We start from the raw sequence: 22,523 nt of genomic DNA on the forward strand, positions 1-22,523 counted from the left end.
CACTCTTCCTTTCCATAGCAAGGTACTTCACCTGGCTGTATTTATAAAGGAAAATTAATCTGGATACCACATTCCCATTTAAAATTTGTACTCTGTAACTGATGATAAAAAACCTGAAAATAATTTCTTCTTTCCAGCTTTACTCAGCATTTGACAGAGCAGCGGGGAAGCCAGTTGCACCGAACTGCCTCTTCCACCTCATCCTGGGATACTCCAACTTGGAGTCCTTCTCCAGACAATTTCAGAAAGGGCCAACATTAGGGTGAAAACTAAAGCTGAAAGGGAAGCAGGCATGCATGAGAATAAAAAAAGAGGCAAACTGAAACACAGTCAATGCATGTTTTGTGCTGCCGCTTTGAAAACTGCTAGTTGCACACCATCATCAATCTCATTAGTAGAAAGAAAACTCTCCTAATGCTGCCACATAACACACACTTTTCTAAATTCCTTATGCACATAGATACTAGGAGGTGCTCTACAAAACCAGTGAATTTTAAATGCATTAATACTAGAACAACAAAAAAAGTCTCTTTATTGTATTCATTCTTAGCAAATACACAGCAATATAGCATAGTTAAGACTCAGCTACATTTTCCCAATGCAGAGGAGTATTTCTTTAGAAATTCAAGTACAATAAAGTTAAAAGACATTATTTTATTTATAAAAGATTTACCTAATAATTTACCAACATAATCTGTCACGTTTTCTAAACATATTAGAAACGAAACACAATGCCAGTAGACATTTTTCAATTAAGGAAAAGGGTGGAAAACACTTCAGGGAAGGAATACGGAGCATGGAAGTGACATACAATCAGGAAGTGGTGTGGTAGGCATCATATCGCAATGCAACATCTCTTATCTGTCAAAAAAGCAGAAAAGTCAACTTAATGCATCTAGAACTATACCCTGATAGAATCTATTAGTCTCCAGACCTATATTTTTGCCAGTATTTTTCATCTTTAGACATGATTTGAGGATTAAAACCTGTCCTTTCTTTCATCTTCAGGTTCACATACACTTTTCCATTTTTGTAGTTCCTGTGAATCATTTATCTTCCACACTTCAGCAAAGGACTTCAGCTTTTTTCTGGGGGAAAAAAAGAAATTAATCAAAATATGGACACATTTTTAAATTAAGCACATCAAACCCTGAAAGCCCTATACTCATCTGCAAAATTCTATATGTGGTCAAAACCAGCAGTTTGCACAGCTCAAAACGTTACATGATCTTTAAAACTGTCAGTTAACACTTTCCAACATACGAATTCCAGCTCTAGGACAGTCAACAATTTAATTTTATAATTAACTTAAAATAACAGAAGCATGGACAAGGTGAAATAAAACACTAAGCAGAGTAAATCATTAAAAGAAATAAACAGTATTGTAGTTTGCCCCATTTAACTTCCACAATCCAGTTCCTATAAATTTGCACTTGAAGAGTCATAAAGGGGTAACACATTTTCAAAATAAATGAGTACATACATCCTTCCTATTTGCTTTTCTGTATTTTTCGATTTAATCGTGAATCATAAGGGCTGTAACAAAACCCAAGACACTTAAAATGGTTTAACACACGTTCCTGACAACAAAGATGTCAAGACTGGATGGAACTACCCAGTGGACTTTCTTAAATTACATGAAAGTAATTTTAAAAAATAAAGACAGGGCAGCTGGCCTGTGGGTATTGTGGCAGCAGCAGGTCTGAGTTTGATTCCCAAGATCGTGGTAACTTTTGTTTCCTACCATACCCATTTTTAAACTTGATACTGTCTCTTTTGGGAAGAAGATACAGAAAAATACTTCGATGCCTGGGTCACGTCATGGCAATAAGTGAAAACAAACAGGAATATAAAAAAAAGTATTTCTATAATGACCTGCATATGAGCATTGGAATAATTACGAATTACATAATACAATAATTTATGCACTATGAAATCATCAGACACATTTGATATTGTATTTTTGTTTTTTGCTGACTTGAGCTCCAAGTTTATATAGATGCATGAAGTTCCCTCCCAACTGCGCCCCAGAGGTCTACGACCAAGGAATAACCTGGTACAGGTCAACCCTGATGAATCAGCAGTTGCTGTGTGGCGGATGTCCCCTGTCCCTGACCCCCTGCATAGCACCGTCTGTCATTAAAGGGGGAGGCAAAAGTGTCAAGTGCCCACAGGGCAGGCTGGTCTGGCAGGCAGGACTGCAGCCTCAAGGTCACCTTTACCAACTGCTGTCAGAATTAAGTGCCACCTCCTCTTCTCACTCCCACCCTTTCCTTCTTCAGGCGGTAACGCCTGTTCACACGTAACATCAGGAAACTGAACTTGCTTTATAACAAGTAGAGAAAGAATGACCTTTTCAGCTGGATCAGATCCCTGACCTGGCCTGGTTTTTGGTCATGCTACAACCAGCTGTGGCACCATGGAGGGAAGGCCGGGAAGCAGCACCTCCAGGCTGCAGGAGATGGGCTGGGGGATGCTCCAGCCGGTCCTCCCAGGCAGGGGTGCTCAGGTAGCTCAGGGGGCAGCAGCCTGCAGTGCAGTGTGCAGTGCAGTGGCTTCCACCTTTCATGAAAACTCAGGATAAAGGACTCATGACAGCTTTAGATTAAGTATTTGTTCTTTTTCGCTTGAAGGCGGCAATAAAATTACATACCGAAAGCTAAAATACAGACAGGAGCTTACATGTACTCAAAAGTTGGTAAGTGGGACACAGTTAAGTCCCGTAATTAACGCTGCCCAGTGAGCCTTCAACTCTACCCTTCTATGGGCACTGTAAATCAGTCTTCTAACTACATTGTCACATACCATTTTTACTGCTCATGGGTCTTGCATGCAATTAACTCTTCTGTGTTTTTTTTTTTTTTTTTAGCAATGGAGGCATGTTAGAGCTCTACTTATGCCCTATCCAAGTAATACGCTAGCATGACTTTCACAGAACAAAGAAAGATAAACCAAAGGGATGCATTATATTGTTTCACATCTTAATTTCATTATATAGTAACTCTGGCCTTCCAGTTCATTCTCTCACCTTTCTGAAAAATAACTTTTTCATTATTTTAGTACCCCTACACATCCTATAACAGAATTAAGATATTGCTAGTAATCTGTTGTTTTACTTTTGTCAGTTATGGACTATTACAATTAATGTAACTACCACTTCTCTCATAAGCTGCCATGTATCTTCAAACAGAATATTTTTATTCTGCTTTCTTAAAAGGAGCTAAAATTGGCGTTAAGCACTAAGCACTATTCAGTTTCAGATTAACTGCCTGCACCTACAAATAATTAGTACTTAAAATTTTCTCATTATGAAATTACTCTGTCAGGATTAGTTACAGCCATCAGACAACAAAGATCCTCATTCCTAAAGGGATATTTGAATTTTGCTGACAGGACTATCACTGAAAATAACAACAACAAAGAATTCAGTGGAAATGAATATGAATACTAGCCCATACCTATTATCTAAACTGTGTACATAATGTTACAGGCTTTATAAAGATGATGCTATTTGATATACATGGGAATTTTTATAACTAGTCTCATATGTAAAGTACACATGCCCCTAAATAAAAATTGGTTATCATAAAAATACTACATCCCCAGACTTTCATTAAAATTTTGTGTATTTAGGGGGGCAATCAAAATACATTATAAATATTTTCAGGTTAAAACAGAAGAATATCTGCATTGCATTCTACACTATAGGATGTAAATACAATTTCAAGTTCCAAAGTAAATAATATACATCCTAAATTATATCTATTAGTAATTTCACTACCACTGGTGAGAGTAGAAGTAGGTATTAGAAGATAGTTATATTTCAAATCTCTTTTCCTGAAAAGAGTGAAAATATACACCTGAAAGAATACATTTTTTTTAGCATTTCCCACAAGAAAAGAAAAACCAGTCTATTCCTAATGTTAGCCCATGGTGCATTTAGTTTTTTCCAACCCTGTTTCAGAGGAAAGCAATCAACATCTGACATAATAGCTAACTATTTAAAATATACAGCTTTGATTGAAATGGATAGCACAATTTCGTGAACATTTTTTTTCAAAGTTTTCTTTCACTGCCTCTTCCCTGAAGGGTAGGAGGATATCTAAGTAGGTCTTACGGTATTTTTTAATGTACACTGTGTGAAAAGCTTTTCCATTAACAGCTAAAGTTTTGTTAGGGGGAAAAAGAAGCCCACCAAACCACAATTGTTCTGACCTTTTCACGTTCACTATTCTCTCCAACTCTTTTGATTTGTGAGCTGCTTTCTTCAAGATTTCTTCAGGAATATCTGCCAACTTGGCAACATTTAGCCCGTAACTCCTTGCAGAGACTCCTTTAGTTACTTGATAAAGAAAAGTGATGAATTCAGGATGCTCTTCACCTTCAGACCCTAAAAAAATAAGACCAAAATCAAAACCCCTCTATTATGTTAATAAAATGTAGTAGACCAAAGACCAAAATGGCAAAGATTGTGGTCTCATTATCATTCATGCCTCCTCTCCATTGATGAAATTCCATCGAAGAAATACAAAAGAAAAATGTTTTCTTGAGACCACGCATTTTACCTACCCATTGTGAGACTTAACTCTTTACTATACTTTACCTGGTCTCTTAGTAAGCAGATGCACGCGTGCGTGTGTGTGTGCGCGCGCAGAACTTAGAATCTTTGTATTTCAAATCGTTTAGTTATGCTGTAGCTGGGATATTGCATCTCACGTTTGCTGAGCATTGACAGAATAAAGCAAGTGTCAGTAATCCCACAATTACAAGTCCACAACTACAGCACAACAGAAAGTTGTGCCTGCCAGGAAGGAAGCTAGGAGCCACAGAAAATGCTCATGAAAAAACAAAGGTTAAGATGGTGGATGTTCTGTTAGGGATTCTTTCTACTCCATCACAGTAAGGTGGAAACATAAGAGCTATCATTATAAATCTGATGACTCCTTCCACTTCCCCTTTAGACGTCCGTGTTGCATCTCTGCACAACCCAGGCCTTGTGTAAAAAGCAGAAAAACTATGGGATCATTTACTGAGATTTATTTTTCTGTCTTAAAAATGGAAACAATGGAGATTTCCATAAATGCTGATGACTCAAGCTGATTTGATCTGAGTGGTCCAAGCCAGAGACTGCAAAAAACATGTCAAAAAACTCACCTTAAATAAAACAATTAAAATGTTAAGACATAAGGAGCTAAAGATATAGGCAGAGTAAGAAACATAAATGTGTTGTTGCTCACAGGCTGTGGTACTACACCTACTGCCTTTTGTAGCAAAACAGTGAAGACTACATACGGCTTGAAGGTTCAGGTCAACTAACCTGTAGAAATGCTCAAGCTGCACGTTGAAACACAAAGTATAGGGTTTCACGGACACAACAGTTAAGGAATAGTAAGTATTCATTTCAATCGCCTGAAAGTATCAGAGATGAACAGTTCAATTAATGAACTCTGTGAGAAAAGGACATGCTGATGCTCAGGAGAGCAATGCTCTTAACTAGGAACATCAGTGTGGCTAGAGAGTGCTCACCTAAACACCATATTACTTTGAACTACCTGTGCTCAAAGCGAACACATATTTCACGGATCCCTGTTTCTAATATTAAACAGAATACAAAAGCTGAAATCTCCCTCTAGCCAAACTCTACATTTTTAAACTAACTTCACAAAAAAAAAAAAGTTAAAGTGGTAGATTATATATTTAAACACTGTTAGTGGCAAATACTAAAGTGGCCTGTCCTGATTAGTTTACGATGGAAGCAGATAATACAATATTAAGAATGAATTAGGGGGAAGTTTAATAGCAAATACCATGCCAATTCGTAAAAAAAATACCTAGGAATGGCTATTACTAGGCAAGGTGGGAAAAAGAGAATAAAAGCACAATTGTCAAGCACCTGATTAAACCTGATCCATCAAGAAAAAACAAAGAAAAAAAAGAAAAAAAAAAATCAAAGCCATCCGTATGGACTGAAATCCTACATCACAAATCCGTGGTAAGTTTGGAAGCCAGGTGAATAAAGGAGATCCAGTGGATAAACCCTATGTGGATTTTCAAAAAGCTTATGAGGAAGAGTCCTGCATCAAATGCTCTTCTGCAAACTAAGCAGCCATAACCCAAAAGGAAGACCTTTGCATTTGTAAATAATTGGTTAAAAGACAGGGAACAGATGGTAACTGTCAGTTCTATCCATGAAGGGTAATCATCACTGCAGCTAGACAGAGATGCTCAACACACCCATTATCAAACAAGAAAAAGAGCTAAGCAGTAAGCAGACAAACTTTACTGAAAATACTAATTCAGAGCAACGACAAGAAGAAAGGCTGTAACTCACCTGCTTGGTAAGACTAGAACTGAATGGAATTATGATAAGCAATCTACAAAATTACACATGGCATAGAAAGGACGAACAGAAATTAGTCCTCTGCCTCTTCTAATTCAAGAATTGGAACCACTAAGTGAAGGTACATGTTTCAAAAGAGTTTCAAAACAAACAAGAGGTGGCTCTTCACACAGTGCAGTGTTACATTTGGCTCCTTGACACAGCAGGACGAAGGTGCTAAAAGTACACAAGAATACTCAGGGAAACTAGACAAACTCGTTGAAATGAAATCCATTGAAGATACTAAAAAACACAACACACATCTAGCTCTTGAAGCCCCCCAAATACCAAATGTTTGCAGACAGTGAGATCTTTTAGAGAAAGAGTTGACATATGTTTGATCCCTAATCCCTCCTCCCTAATCCTTTCTATTTGCCTACTGTGAAAAGTTGGATACTGTGCTGGGTGAATATTTTATCTGGCCTAGCTCAGCCATGCTTACATGAAAGGTAAATGGTTGTTCAGTTTTCAAGCCCCCCAAAATGTGTGTATAGGCCGATACCATAGTGAGTCTGGATGTGTCACGTTCATGTTGAGGTTTAAATCACCGTAACAATTTTACAATTTCTGCCTATGCCTATAGTGCCAGAATCTCAGATGGACTTGTACTGTACCTTTTTGTTCAGCACTTTCCTCCTCATTCACCAAGAAAGCCATGTGGTAATTACCAACTTTTCCTGGATACACCTTCTCTAGCTCACAAACCGAGGGATAGTGAGTGACAAACAACGTCAGTGACTCCACCTACAATGAAATACACACATAAGAAGGTTTAGCTTTGCTTTTTTTTTTTTTTTTTAAACACAGCAACACAGAACATATCCCTTTGCCCCCAGTTTAGACATGCCACATAGCTACAAGGAAATCACACCATGTCAAGTCAGCCTACAATAGTACAAGCTGAAAAAGCATCTACAAGCATGTCAGACTGAATACTTACATCTCTAATAAAATGTTCAAGTGTAGCATAAGCAATAGCGATTCCATCGTGTGTGCTAGTTCCTCTTCCCAATTCATCCAAAATAACTAGTGATCTTGAAGTTGCTTTTCTTATTATCTCAGCAGTATCTGTTAGTTCTTCCATAAAGGTACTTCGGCCTTTATAAATGTTGTCTGCTGCACCCATTCTGCATTGGGATACAAAACAAGTTAATTTATTAAGTTCAAATAAATGCCAGATCATGTTAGGGAAAAAAAAACCCATGATAATGATTTTGTTATAAATCTCTTGTTGCTGCTCCAAGCAGCACAGGAAAACTCATTCACCTCCCAGAACAAGCTACTGCATAGGAAAACAGCAACAACACCGCATGGCACAGACATGAGGGTATCTAAAAGAATGAAAGGTCCAGAGAGAACCACACGTACCATTAAATAAGGGCTTCCACATATTCCCCAAGAAAACAGGGTATACTGACCCTATGGGCAACTGGGAGAGGTTAGGCTCTAGGGACAGCAGAGATTTTTTTTCTGGGTCATCAGTAGTTGTGTCCCAGTGCAAATCCACAGACTGAAATCTCAGCATCCTATGCCAACAACAGGAATCAGGGAAAAAGAGGAGGTAGGCAAGGGGGTATTTCTCACCATGTAATTCTTCCACCTTGACAAACAGTACAAAGCAGCCTGCTTGTCCTTTAAAAAGGACCTTTAAAAAGACCAGTCAGCTCACAAGGATTCCAGCAAAGGCAGCTATGAAAATGAGTTCTGGTTGTGTAGTTTAGTTAGAACATCTAATTTGTATGTTTTTTAAGTGCTAACAACACCTGAAAGTATCAGGTATTAGCATTTCTATGTAGGGTAGACATTCAGAAGACCAGGTATGTATGCCCCTGAACAGATAACAGCAGTCGGACACACCCCCACGGACACACCCACAAATTCCTTCATGTTTCATACAAGTCTTTTAGCAGTCTTTCAGATTCATGCAACCTTCAATCCTCAAATTCTATCTCAAATTGTGAAACTGCCATTTTAATCTCAGAAATCTGTTGGTAATCCACCCTGTTTTTCTCTTCTTCTGCAGCTTTCTTTGCCAATTAATATGCTTTCTACCTAGAAGAAAGAGTATTTCCTTTTCCCATATATGCTTTTCAATTATATTAATCACATTAGAGTATCACTTCCAGGATAGGTTATCATTAGCTTGCCACTGCGTAGAGCTGTAAAAATGGATTTGTTCACTTTCATCAGACAATAATATAGCTGCATATAAACCACATCGATTTAAGGAAAACTGACTCATGGGCTTAGCATATTACATTTTCAAATATAACAGCTGGCCACAACAGTATTTAAAGCCAATCAAAACCTTTAAAGAGAATCCCAATATAGCTTTTTTTCTCTCAGTCTTTTGCTGCATAATTGCTTCTGTTGCCTACAGAACCACTAGCAAGATACTCATCATTTTATGAGGCTCTTGTGATTTTTACGACTAATTGACAACCAATAGCAAAAACTAGCAGGTTGGACCCAATACAACTATGATTTATATATATTCTCCGGTTCCTGCCCTGCATATTTTGTATGGTGGCATGCATAACTTCCCAATGTGCAAATCTTCAATTTTAAAGGAACTGATTTCGGTTGAAGATGGTTTGTCATTAAGTATGTGCTTACATACACACATAATAGGTATACTTCCACACACTTCAGAATAAAGGTCATTTGGCACATAAGCTAATTAAACTTTGCATGAATTTCACTGAATTAAATGTATAATTCAGGATATTGAGGCATTGTGAAATTTTATTAAGCCACTTACTACTGTAATCCTTTTAAATGCTGGGTTAAGTCTAACAAACGTATTACTGAATTTCTCACGGTGCCCCCAACACCCGCCAGACCCTTTTCTAGTTGCATTCAGCTATCATGTACTACTGTAAAAACAAACAAACCTCCTTTGTTGCAATATTGCACAGATCTACAGAGAACAACATAACTTAGATCTATTTTTAACACTATTAACTACAAGGAAGTTCACCAGAACAACAAATACTTTTTACGTCCAAAGAATCTCTGGTTCCATAATGGTCAACTTTAACCTTAGTTTCTGACCCTAAGATGATGATGATGATGGTGATGATGATTTTATCATTTTTATTTGGCTTTTTGTTAGAGGCACACCATGTAACAGGCTGGCTGTTCTGCACCTCTGAGTATTACATTAAGAATTCTTAGTTCTATTTGCAATCTCTTGGATTGCATCATTTCCATAGACCTCTCAAAATCATTTAGTCATTTTGCATCTAATTTGCATTCAAGAAAATAATTTTCAGGACTTCCTCACTAAATGCTCAAGATACAAAAAGAAATGAGTATTATTTTTCTCTTGTTGTTAAGAACAGCTGCAAAAGAACCCTCTCTTTTCAGTCTCTTAGAATGTTCAAATCCAACTCAGGCTTATCTATAGATTTTTTTAAAAAGTGTGTATAATGACATAAATACTCTTCAATATCACCCTTTGAAAAGGAGTAAAATTGTTCTTTCTACGTCTGTCCTTGACATTAGAAGAATCATATTGTTTTTTTAAACTTAGATGATAAGCAGTATTATCCCACAAGCAAGTAAGAGTAATTATTTTAATGTGGATGACTGCCTTTATAAAACTAACAGTTAATTTGTGGTAAGGCATTGCTCCTTCACTGTATGCTATATTATTACTATACCACAAAGTTTCTGAATCAAAACACTTACAGTTTAAACAATTGTTTTTCTTCCAAGTTTAAAAAGGCCTTAATAAATCCCACTAAACTTCTACAAGATTCAGCTGCTGCTTTGAATTTACATTTTAATGTAGCTTGACTCCTAAATGTTTTTATACATCAAAACATTAAACTTTTTCCTATAATATTCTGCCCACAAGGAACATGCAGACATCCAATGTGAGAAGTGCCTCTTTAGTGCTGGCAAGAGATCCATCACTCCTCAGCAAATGCAATTTGGCTGGAAACCACTCGTTATAATGTCTCTTTGACAGTCAACCAAATTTCATAAAATTAAAAGCTCTTCATCTTACAATGTTCAACACATTTATTATGTAAAGAAGAAGAAGAAGAAAAAAAAAAAGAAAAAAAAGAGGAGCCATTATCTCTTCTCAATGCCAGGTTTCAAGTGGTAAAGATTCCTGTCTATAGCCTCAGAAAAAACAACAGGGAGGCAATGTTTTAATATATAAATTTTTAGAGGGTTAGTTAGATGATACGCAGCAGTAGCTATCTTTATGTAAGCCAGCTAGCACTATATGCTTAACCTGTATGTGACCTGTATGTTACTAGAGAAAAAGATAGAGTGCCTTATTCTGCAGCAGGAACATTCAAATGGCTGGTTTTTTTAACCTGCTCTCCTGAGTCAACACACAGTACTGACCTTTTCCAATGCAAGCACTCATCATTCTGGGAAGGTAGGTATCCTATGATATTTTGTCCTACAAGGCTCTATAAATGTTGAGAATTCTTTTAATGATACAAGCTATGACACTAGTCAGAAACCACTAGAATTAAACAGCATAACGTTTTTCCTTGCATCTCAAGAATTTTTATATAGTCAGTATCCATTTAAACTTGCTCCCAATGGGCACAGACTAAATGTTGCTAATCTGTGTGGCTCTGCAAGTGGCCCCTGAACTCTGCTGCTTACAAGCTTTTCTAGACACGTGTGACAGCTTTAACAGCTATCCATGAAATAGGAGGAAATTTAATTTGAGGCCACTGAGCTCTTCTTGGAGCTCCTTCTCTGAGCATCCTGTTAGTACTTCTCTCAAAAAACCAAAGCGTCCTGAATAAGGGTACAGACCTGCAGACTTGATGGCTAACAGTGGCATACAAACAACAGAATAAATCAAGACATTGTTTTGGAGTGGAGTAGAGAGCCTGGAGAACTGCAGCTGCTCTATGCCAGCACTAGTCCCCAGAAGGTGAAAACATGTAGGTTAAACCAGAAATTGCCCTGGTATGACAGAAGGCAGTGAAAAAAACTAATCTCCCAAGCATAAAAATGAATCTGAGATAAAGAAGTTTCTATTTAAGGCTTTTTCCATGCTGCCTTTCAGAAGAAGTTACCCAACATGCTGTTGGTTGGTTACAAACTTAGGAGCACTGTGTGCATCTCAGGTATTTCATTATTCTTTTATGTCAGTGTGAATCCCTCACACTGCTTGTGAAAATGACCAAGCTGCCCAATCACTCCCAGTAGCAACAAAAAGCAATTACATTGCACTGAACAAATCCTAGAAAACAAGACTGCAGAACCATTCCCCTGAAGCCCTATTTTCATACAGCTGTCAACATCCCGATGCTATTTAATTCCTTGTTTATAAAATACTGAATGCTGAAAAAAAAGCTCAAATTAAATTTAAGATTTTTCACCTTGATTTTAGAAACATGCACTTGACTCTTAAAGTTCATCTGAAATACTTACTGGAGAAATGAAACCTAGTGCCTGTTACAGAAGAATAAACCTAGTTAGTATAGACTCTACACACTGCCTTTGCAGTTTTCAAGAGAAGGCATTCAGGTTTCCAGATATGGTTTGTCTTCCCAGGAATCAGAATTGAAGCCAGATTCCACCTCAGAACGTACTCAAGGCAGAATTATTTATTCATCAAGAACAATTAATAGTGAAAGAAAAATTATTTTTTCTCTGAAAGTATCTTAAATGTAACGTGTAGAATATGGCTTTCAACACCAACAACAAAGACCTTCTATGACTCAAAGAGAACACTGAGAAAAAAACAAATAAAATGAATTCCTAATGTGACTATAGAAGTGCACTTGCTCCCTCTCACACAAACCCTTTCAAAATGTCATTTCAAATATTACTGCAATTGAACAGAGGTTACTTAAATTAAAATAACTAGTTTACAGGAAAAAAAAAAAAAAAAAAGACGAAATGGGCTCTTGACTTAGAGTTTATCCCTTTTCTTCCATGGAACCTTTCTCTACAACATGTTTTTGATCAACAATGGGTAGTTAATATTTTTTTAAAAGATCTCATAACAACTGTTTCGTATCCTTTCATCTTTTGCAGAAAAAACTCCTCCCAGCTGAAGTTTCAGTTGGTTTCTGCAGAAAACAAATGGTCGCAGAAGTCTGGGTATTACCTGAAGATTGTGTTTATGGGAACAGAAAAACTTGATACTGATCCTGACATCAATGGAAGAACACAAGTGCAATTTTGTTTCAACACTTCAGTAAATCTCCCACTGAACTCAGTTACTGGCTGTCTATTAGGCATCTAGCAAACACTTACTGAGACTTCACGGGTTAAAAATCAAAAGTAGCTCGCAAACTGGTCTGCCAAGAAAATATGAACAGGCATCCTAAATGGAGCACTGGCAGGCTAAATACTGCATGTCCTCTCCTACTGCGGTCCCAGGAGCCCCAACACCTCTAACCAGAACAATCGTTCAGTTTTGCCCACAAAAGCCATTTGAAGCCCTGCGTATTTTAGAAACAATCAGACTAATAAGAATTTCACAGTGGACAGTGTAAAAGTAGCCCAACTTAAATGCTGTGACTTTGGCTACTTTCCATATACAATGAAAATTTATCAAGTAATTCTTTAGAAGAGAGCATCTGCAAATTTATAACAGTTCACTGGCAAGAAACTAATGCTTCACACACCCCCACAGAGTACTGGTAAATCACTTACTTCATTTCCATCAAGCTCTTACTGATTCAAGCCAAAAACTGACAATAAGAAAAATAATTTACAGAAACTGCAATTACAGAATTTTTAAAAAATAACTCATCCTAAGTATGACAGAAAGCATTGTTATCAGGATTGTTATTATTTTTGCATTAATCACGGGCAACTTCTACAAAGTAAATGTGTGCAAAGTTATGTGGGTGACAATGACAAGAAATCAGAAGATGCTCACAATACTAAGCTATTTACAGTCAACATGCACACACATGCTCAACCATTTCTACAACTGCTTATTTGCAAATTTTAAATGAAGTACCACCAATGGTATGTTACCCAATTTAGAAGAACAGTTGTTGAAAAGCCTGACAGAATGCACTACACATTTAATGTAAAATCCATTTTTATTTTGTAAATTATTGTAGACACAGGATATTCTCAGTCACTGAGAAATTAATGAAACTAGTAAAAGCTAACACCACTAGGGATACATATTTTGCATTATCCTGGAAACAAAATCAAGTCCAAAGCAATTTCAACACCCAGTTTCATAGTGTTTTTTACCATTTCCCCCCCCACTTTTCTACACCACTAAGTAACTGAAATAGCCAGAACAAGTAATCACTTAAATCCTCATTATCTTATAGACCTGGACAACAGAGGCATGCTGCACACACAAATACCTCAGTATATTAAAAGAAACATATCTAACAGGATTAGATTTCAAGATGTGAAGTGCATTGATTTTGTGCTAAAAGCCAGAGGAAAGAAAAACATCTATGGATCGCAGTGAACATTCAATATTTTAAAAGCTTCACCTCAACTGACAGAACAGGTAGGACTGAGTTCAGAAGACAAAATACTGGTTAGGTCAATACAGTAACTGAGTGACAAGTTATACCAATAACCTCTCATTCCTGATGTTTTGTAAAGTGACAGGAATTCAGTTCTTCCAAAAGCTTGTTACATTACCTAGTGAAGAACACCTGAGAAAGTTCTTTTCTGAAATTCAGCAATGATACCCTCAATAATATGAAAAACTCCTTAAAAATACTTGGTGCATCACCTGGAGCAAATACACCACTCACTGTGAAGATAATTCAGCCGATTTCTGGTTAATGCTAAAATTTTCCATCGTATTTTAAAACTCGTGTTCGAGTCTAAGTTCCATTTTCCGCAGCCTATGTTACTCGCAACCCTACAGCAGCTGGCTGACAGGGCATGAGGGCTGAGCTCTCAGAGTAGCGGGGTACTCACTAGAAGAACAAGGACACAATAGCAATACCTTAAATTCTGCATTCAAACGTGCAAAGGATTTTATACCTAATGTATCAATGGAATGCTTTCCACAGGTCCATCAACTCTGACATTTATTCAAACACAGAACTTAGCATTTTTTTTCTTGCCCTCAGCGAGAAAGTTATGATTTGTTCCGGTACCCAGCTACCAAACTGAGGGTTCTATTGCAGCTTCTCCTTCAGACCCAGTCATCTGCTGGCACAGGCAGCACATGCCAGAAGGCCAGTACGAGATGGAGAAGTTTATGAAAGCTCTACTAAGCAACCAAAGCTCCAAACACCTGCTTTTACCCTGACTTCTTTGCAGGAAACCATTAACACCGAATAAATGTTACTGATTGTCAAGAGACAGAGCAGATGAAGAGTACAATAATTTTGCTGAAGGATAGCTTAAAAACTTATCGGGTGTTTATTTGTGAACCATCAGTATTAGCCTGAAGAAGCAGAAAAAATGAAGACAAAGATAAACCCAACCCTAAAATACACAGACTTACTACTCTTGGATTCCAGCGAGGGAACTCAAGGTAATTAAGTTAATGTGCACATGTAGCTGAAGGATTGAGGCCAAGGGGGATTAAAAAGCAGAAACTATAGCAACAGACTAGGGACAATAGCTGAAGCATTCAGTGCAAGTGAACTTTTCCCCTTTAAACCTGTGGACACCAAAGAAAATCCAATTCAAATTGTGACTAGGTTAACTCATCGCATGGAAGAGTTTTAGAAAAGTAAATACCACCATTCAATGTAAGAGTTTCAACTTTGCTGTAAAATACCAAGTCAGCTTCACAGGCAAATTTTCTGTTCCCCCCCCACCCCACCCCCCATTATGGTGAAAGCCTTTCAATCCCTCTCAGGAATATTGCAATATGCAGCACAAATTGTTTTACAGATCTCGCTGTATATAACCATCTTTTATTGACTTAATTTTTAAGCCTGATTTAAACCCCTGCAAACAAAACAGCTGTATTTACAGATGTTATGAAATGCCATGTATGTGAACCAAAGACTGTTTTGTTAAATATACTATTACACATATATGATATATACCTAACACTGCAAATGCAGAAGAAATTAAAACTTATTGTAAATTATTGTAAATGTAATTAAATTAGCTACAAAGATATCCATAGTATAGCTGAATTTATTTCTACAGAGCTACAGAACACTGTCAGAAATAGTTACAGTTCAAACATTATGATACATCCAACACATAACTTTTCTAGAAAAACAGAACAAAATAATTTTCAATTTGACAACACTAACCAAACCTTTACTTATTCTCTTCTTTTTCAAAAAGAACATCTCCATGTGATAAAAAATAGGTGCAATGTATTTAATACACTACTTCCCCCCCACCCCCCTTTTTTTCCCCTGACAACTGGGAATTATTTACCCCAGAGGTCTATTATATGACTGTAACCATAAATGAAAGGCTTAAGTAATTTCTGTTATTCTGGCAATAAACACAAATACAATTAAGCAAGAACAAAATGAAACAAATTACTCTGCCATAAGGAAATAATATTTCTGAATATTGCTTTTGGGTTCTTGACAACTAACAAGTTCTGTTTGACTGTCATTGTTGCTTCCCTGAGCAACACAAACAACACTTCTTTAGCATGTCAGTGTATAAAATTCCCATGTGGACTTGCCAGTCACTTGGGATTGCTTTGTATGAATGTCTCCCTTATTTTTCTGCACAATACATAAAGTAATGTGTATGGCAAAACCAGCAAGCATTACGACATATATATAAAATAAAGATTTGAAAAAGTACCTTTGCTTTTAAATTCTCTGACCCTTATCTTTCAGAGTCTACCCACATAGGCAAATTGAGATAATTTGGGTTTTTTCCAAAAGAAAATCTGAATGACTTTAAATACAAACATTTACTTTCAGATGTAAACAACTAAAAAAAGGTAAATACTAAATCTAACAAGACATCAACCAAAGTTCCGGCCAAAAGCAGGTAACGTACAGGCAAGTTGCTCTGCGGAGATAAACTGCTCCACAGTCTCACTTCAGCATTCAGTCTCCTGGTGATTCCTGTATTATACAGGACGCCTGCAGGCTGCCCTGCCAAACCCAACTGTCCTCTCAAGCGTAGAATTTCATAGCTTAAATTTTTATGATAAAGGTATGAAGAAGCTGACTAGCTGAATCTTCATGCCAGGTTTTGGGATTTAGCTGATATTTCTAGGACAGACAGGAAGACTAATCTTCATAATCCCACCCTGTAAGCCTCAAAGAAATCAATAAAGCTGAATAAAGCAATAAATGGAAGCAAGGAATTTTTTAGTTTGGTAACTGCCTTTTGAGTTAAGAACAGCAAAATTCACATGTGATATAAAAATGAGAGGCTATATGCTATTCTGGCAAAATACCGAAGAGCTTGTCATACAACAACTTAATATTACAAAGTACGTGAATACATAAAACCTATGCCAGTCCAGCTCAATGATCTAACTAAATTTGGAGGCTGTGGGCAGCACAAGAATTCTGAAACAGGCAGAGAAATCCTGAAATGGTAACAATGCAGTAACTTCAGGGCAAGATTTTTAATCAGCTTTAAAAAAAAAATAATAATCCTGATTATGTAATCTCTCATGTATAATTTCAAGTATAGTATAGTTTTTTTAAGATTTATCACAAAACAAACGTAGACCCTGCCTCAAGGGGCGAAAACAATACCATCATACTCAGCTCATAAGGGAATAGCAGTAAGAGGGTCAAGTCCATTTAAGACATAAGTCTGTCCTGCACACCAGTAACCATTTTAAAAGGTCACCAGCATGCTGCCCCTTCAGCAATCACAGTTAAATACGTAGAGCAGCTTTGGACAGAGGATGTCCACTTCTTTATCGTGTTTAGTGAAATCACAATGGAGGGAGAGACTTCTAGTGAAAAACACTTCTAAACCATTTTCAAACAAGTGAGTTCCTGGGCAGTCTCTTTGCAAATCTAGCTTATCTGTGAACTGAGCAATGCATCAGTGTCAAAGAATATAACAAGCTGCATTCTGGTCAAAGTGCTCTCTTTTTCAACCTTGGTTTGCCTATTGCTGTGCAAGTTGCACCTTTTCTGCAGCAAAGCTCTGAAATAATGCAGCTCGTTACTTATTTGTTACTTCAAATACAAAACTCTTCCCCCTCTGTCCTACTCCTGTGCAGTTCGCTTCTACAGATCAATGGGTAAAATTGGAAATGAAATTAAGTGCAACGTTATTTGCCTAGTCACAAAATGCTGGGAAGTATTCTGCCACCAGCAGTTAGACCAATGGCACATTCATCTCCATTAATATATACAAGCACTATCTTGCTTTTATTCCTAAGTGATTTACCTCAGATTTAATTTATTGTGAAAAGCACTTGGAAAACTTCTTCCCAATTTCCATTCCAACAGAAACATCTCTTTTTCCTGCTTCGCATACCATTCCATCCTGTGCTTTCTGATTTTCTCAAGATTTCTTACATGTACTCTTAAAAAGCTTGAAACGTTTTAATCTGTTAAAATAGACCATGCAATTTCAAATATATTTCAAATTTTAATGATGGTAACCATTTCAATGAAGCAAACAAAAAATAAATAGAAACATCCAAAACTGACTGTCCAAATGTTTGCAGGTATTAACACAATATTTGCTTTCCATCATGATTATTAATCACAGTAAAATTTGTAATGATGCCATAAGTACAAGCATTTTATCTGGCTAAAAAAAAATTGTCTAGAAAGAAGACAGCGAGGTTTGTCTACTAGTTTCTTTCAGCTCCACACACTTGACAAAACAGTAATATGAGTTTGTCAGGTTGTCAGAATTAAATAGCTGTTAAAGTATTTAGGCAGGTATATCTCTATTGTAAGACTCAACCTTTTTGAAAGTCAATTCCACCATTTAGAGATCAGACAAACAGACACTTTGAATAAAACATACAGAAGGAATTATATGGCATGTTTGATGCACAGCCTTTAAGGACTGTGGACTAATAAAGGGCTGAGTTTTCTTGTGTTTTTCAGTTTACTCTGACGACATCCTTCACCCCTAAGCTGTCCTCTAAGCTTTAACAGCATTTCTTTCCAGATTATCATGTTTTGTCTTCTAGACCATGCCAAAACAAGGCAAGCATTGGGGACCTTAAAACAACTCAAGGTGTTCCTAAAGGTCCCTTATATCAAAAGTAAGAATTTGCTACACCTGGACACAGTTCTGCCTTTGTAATATATACTTGTAGGTGGAATAAACTTGTACTTCTCCTGCACAGGAGAGCAATATGACAGTCAGAAGCTGACTTCAGTTCGCTTTTTTACCTTGGCAGAGGAATAGCCACACTCTGCTGTGCACAGTGAAGAGGACCTGACAGAAAGAATGTATTATGTACACTCTCCTGAGCCCTCCACATCTCAAGTCTGTGCTCTTCAGCTCGTGATCATGCCATCGACAATACATGACAAGGAAAAACCCAACCAAACAAAAACCCAAATATCGTATGCTGATGGGAAAAGCCCTCTCGCGCATACCCTGTAGAAATAGACACCTGCAGTCCTTGCAGGTGTTATGAGAAGCAGGCCAAGGGCTCCATGTATCCTGCATTCCCACACAAGCCTACAGAGGCACAGCCACAAACTTCCCCTATTTTCTGGCCCATAAATTCTCTTTTAGGTGACAACAATGAAGGCAGAGAAATAATATGAGTGAAAGCATCCGCAACGGCTGTAGTAACTCACACCAGAAACATCACTTTGGGGTACTCAAATGTCATTTCCTCTTCCATCTTTGTGGACCCAACTGCACATGACTGACATGGGTCTTTCTGCTCCCAGGATGATGGAAATGAGAAGTACCGGTCACATCAGCCACGCAGGCATTCAAATACTGCTTTTTTTTTGATATAACATCAAGCCCTCTGCCATGTGAGTGTGCACCACTCACAAATTTAAGTGGAATGGGCCACATATGAGCTTTGCAGATTTCAGGATCAGTCGAAGGTACTACCTGAGCAGTAGCAGAGCAAGTGTTGACAGGCAGCAAGGGGAGTACAGCCACCAGCTGGCAGAACAGCACAACAGAGTTACCCACATGGACAGACTCTGTGATGAAATGTCCCGGCCTTTAAAGCAGCTTCCTACTGACTAAGAGAAACTTAATCTCATCAGTGTCACCATGTTAAGCCAGGCAGAGGGTTAAAAAACGCCATGTCTTCTTTAAACTGGAATGCACAATGTAATTATGCTGATGCGTAGAGGGTTGAAACGTGCATGGTCACTTTGTCCAAAGAACTGAGAAGACAGAAGGAGCTTGCTTTCCTTGCACTGTTCTGTTTCTTAGAAGAAAAAGAAGGATTATCTGGTGGACACTGCTGGCGTGCCTCTAAGACAGTGTGTCCCTCTGCCACAAGAAAACAGGCTCAGCTGGGATAAAAGCACCAGGCTGGAGTGAGGTGCTGGTCTGGGACTGATCGGTACCCTATGGAAAACCAAGTAATGCATGCACAAGGGATGTCTTTGCAAAGGCAGGTAGAGCCTGTTTGTAGATGTTTTCTTAGACTCTAGAAAGACTGGACAGGTGAGAGGTTGCGTAGAGTCTCCTGAACTGTGTCACCACATGCAACAGCTGTGAGGACATAGCCGACACACACATGGATACATCCTCAACTGAAATCTTCAATAGCAGGAGGTGACCTTCGGTTGGCAAGTCTCTCAGTAGCGTTGTGGTCCCTTGCAGCAATCAAAGTTCCTTCCCTTTACTGAATCTATCGATCAACTGAGAATTGTCACTCCTTGGCAAGGTATGTGGCTGGAGCTGGATCTTGGCTAGTGGACTTGAAATAAAATGACCCACCTAAGGTCAGTGGTGAGGGGGGTGAAACTCCCTCATTATTTCAGTGCTGGATAAGGCTGGCAGTTCTTGACCAGTGTAGAAAACACTCTTTCCTTTCCTCCGCCTTCTCCCTCTCCTTATAGACCCAGAGATCACAAAAGCTGACAGCAGTTTCCTGTGTATGAAAAGCAATGAGGTAGGTCTCTGCACGGGGATCAGAAGACTGCCTTCAAAGACACCTTCAAGAAGCACTGCCTGAACCTGATGCTCTCTTTCTGTTTCCATACCTGGGAATGCAAACAGACCACATGCATGCCAGGCACACATGCAAGTACCTCAGCAGGACACAGATTCTGCTGAATCAATGAGAAGCATCAGGTCATTGTATGAACAACTATTACACATGTTCTAAATCATTACACAAGGAAGACAGACAAGACAAGAAAATACCAAAAGAACTATGCAGCTTGAGCCGTAGAACAGACAGATGCAGGATTATGCTTGTGGCCATGTCTATCTGAAAGACCCTGTATACAGACATGTAATACAAGCTGGAACAACAAAACCATCCCTCCCTACTCAAGGTGAGCAACCACCATCTGTTTTCACAATGTTTTCAGATATACAGTGGAACCTGAACTGAGTATGTCCTAAGTATAGACTCGGCAATGAGGAATGTCCTCCATGTTAAAAATACATTTCAGTTATCTGTTACAAGGATAAAATGTAGGACAAAGATCTGTACGCCTAAGTACAGATGATCTGATGTGCAGAGCCTATACCAAGAGAATTGCCTTCAAGTGCAGGCAACTGCATGTCTTACATAAAGCGAAATATACACTCTTAAGACAACTGAAACTCTGTATTTCTTTGCCATCATGAGGATTAAAGACATGCTGAGAATCTGTAAACAGCAAGATAACTCTTTTGAGAGAGACAAAGTGCATGACAGGATCATCTACATGCATCTTACTAATGCTTCTATTTACTCTTTTAACTTCTAAGCATGCAGCACATAACCTGCAAGAGTCAAATGCAATTGAAACATGGTGCGTCGTAGTTCAGACAACTGAAACTGCACCTTTAACAGTATGCCCAATTCAGCTGATGGTGTAAAACCTCACTGGACAATGTATGACACCATAGTGTGACTTAGGTCTGAACAGTGAAGTAAGTGAAATAGCTTTTATTTCAACACAAGAAGAGAAAGCCAGGCAGGTAAGTGCTCTAATAAGGAATTTCTTGTTTGCCCCTTTACCGTCACCTAGAGTTGGTAGGAGTTCACAGAATCACAGAACGGTTGGGATTGGAAGGGACTTCTGGAGGTCATTTAGTCCAACCTCCTGCTAAAGCAGGTTCACCTAGAGCAGGCTGTACAGGATCAAGTCCAGATGGGTTTTGAGTATCTCCAGAAGAGACTCCACAACCTCTTATGAGTTTGTCGTCTTCACAATATTCTTACTAATGGTAGCTTGTGATTTCCATAAATTAACATCTAAAATCTTGAATACAGGCATTTGGTATTTGAACTATTAATTAGCTTATCTGAACATATTTTACCTTCAAAACGTTACAACGTTCTCTCTGTTTTGAAAATTGATGCTCATGAAGAGCTACTGGTGGCATATAGGAAGTAGGCTGAAGTTTTCTAGCTGTAAGAAATTAAGAGGTAAGTAGGACCTCTTTAAAGGTCAGCTTTCTTCAGCAGCTAAACATCACCTCTTATGAACGCATGATTAGGTCAACAGAATTTCTTTCATTAGTTCCTCCATATGTACATGTCCACATGCTTGCTTTGTCTTTCTTACACCAACACGCAGAGAAACATTATATTAATTTCAATATCTGAATAACTATATTAGAAGGACTAATACAAACTGAAGGTTAATTTAAAGCAAAAATTGAACCCATTTACTGCAGGGAGAAACTTGGATGAGAATTTTCAAGCATCAGAGGATTAAATACTCAAATCCCATTCAAAGTTAATATATGGCTGCTGACCTTTCCAAAACTCTTCTAAAAGCCTTAAATATAATGGCACTGATTAAGTTAAATTCTTTAAGCAAAGGTTGCATGGAAACATTACCTCTTATTGGAGAAGGGGAAAAAAAAAAAGAAGAAGAAAATATCAGTATCAAAGAATTATCTCAAAATATTGTCTCCTTCATACTACATAGATATCCCTTAAATAATGGGCACAGCATGCAGTCTGAAAAATAGTAACTTTTTTGTACAAGAATGGTTTACACATACTCATGAAAGAAAATTTTAAGTATGGAAATTCAAGTGAGAAATTTATACAAACACTTTAATAACAGAATATAGACTTGTACTCTAAAAATAGCTTTAAATAAAAATACAGAAATATGGAGAATAATTTAGTGTCTTT

At 37.8% G+C, this 22,523-nt stretch overlaps 1 protein-coding gene across 1 annotated transcript in view; it reads right to left on the reverse strand.

The window, feature by feature from the left end:
- Positions 1-506: 506 nt before the first annotated feature.
- MSH3 (mutS homolog 3) overlaps positions 507-22,523 on the reverse strand; it is a 113,223-nt gene continuing 91,206 nt past the window's right edge. Inside the window, exons 21-24 of the mRNA XM_055699760.1 lie at positions 7,320-7,506; positions 6,994-7,123; positions 4,216-4,390; positions 507-1,088 (exon numbers count right to left, since the gene is read on the reverse strand). Coding sequence (XP_055555735.1) covers positions 980-1,088; positions 4,216-4,390; positions 6,994-7,123; positions 7,320-7,506 — 601 coding nt within the window. The 3' untranslated portion in view covers positions 507-979. The remainder of the gene's footprint in view (positions 1,089-4,215; positions 4,391-6,993; positions 7,124-7,319; positions 7,507-22,523) is intronic.

Source organism: Falco cherrug, chromosome Z (assembly GCF_023634085.1).
Source record: "Falco cherrug isolate bFalChe1 chromosome Z, bFalChe1.pri, whole genome shotgun sequence".
NCBI lineage: Eukaryota > Metazoa > Chordata > Aves > Falconiformes > Falconidae > Falco > Falco cherrug.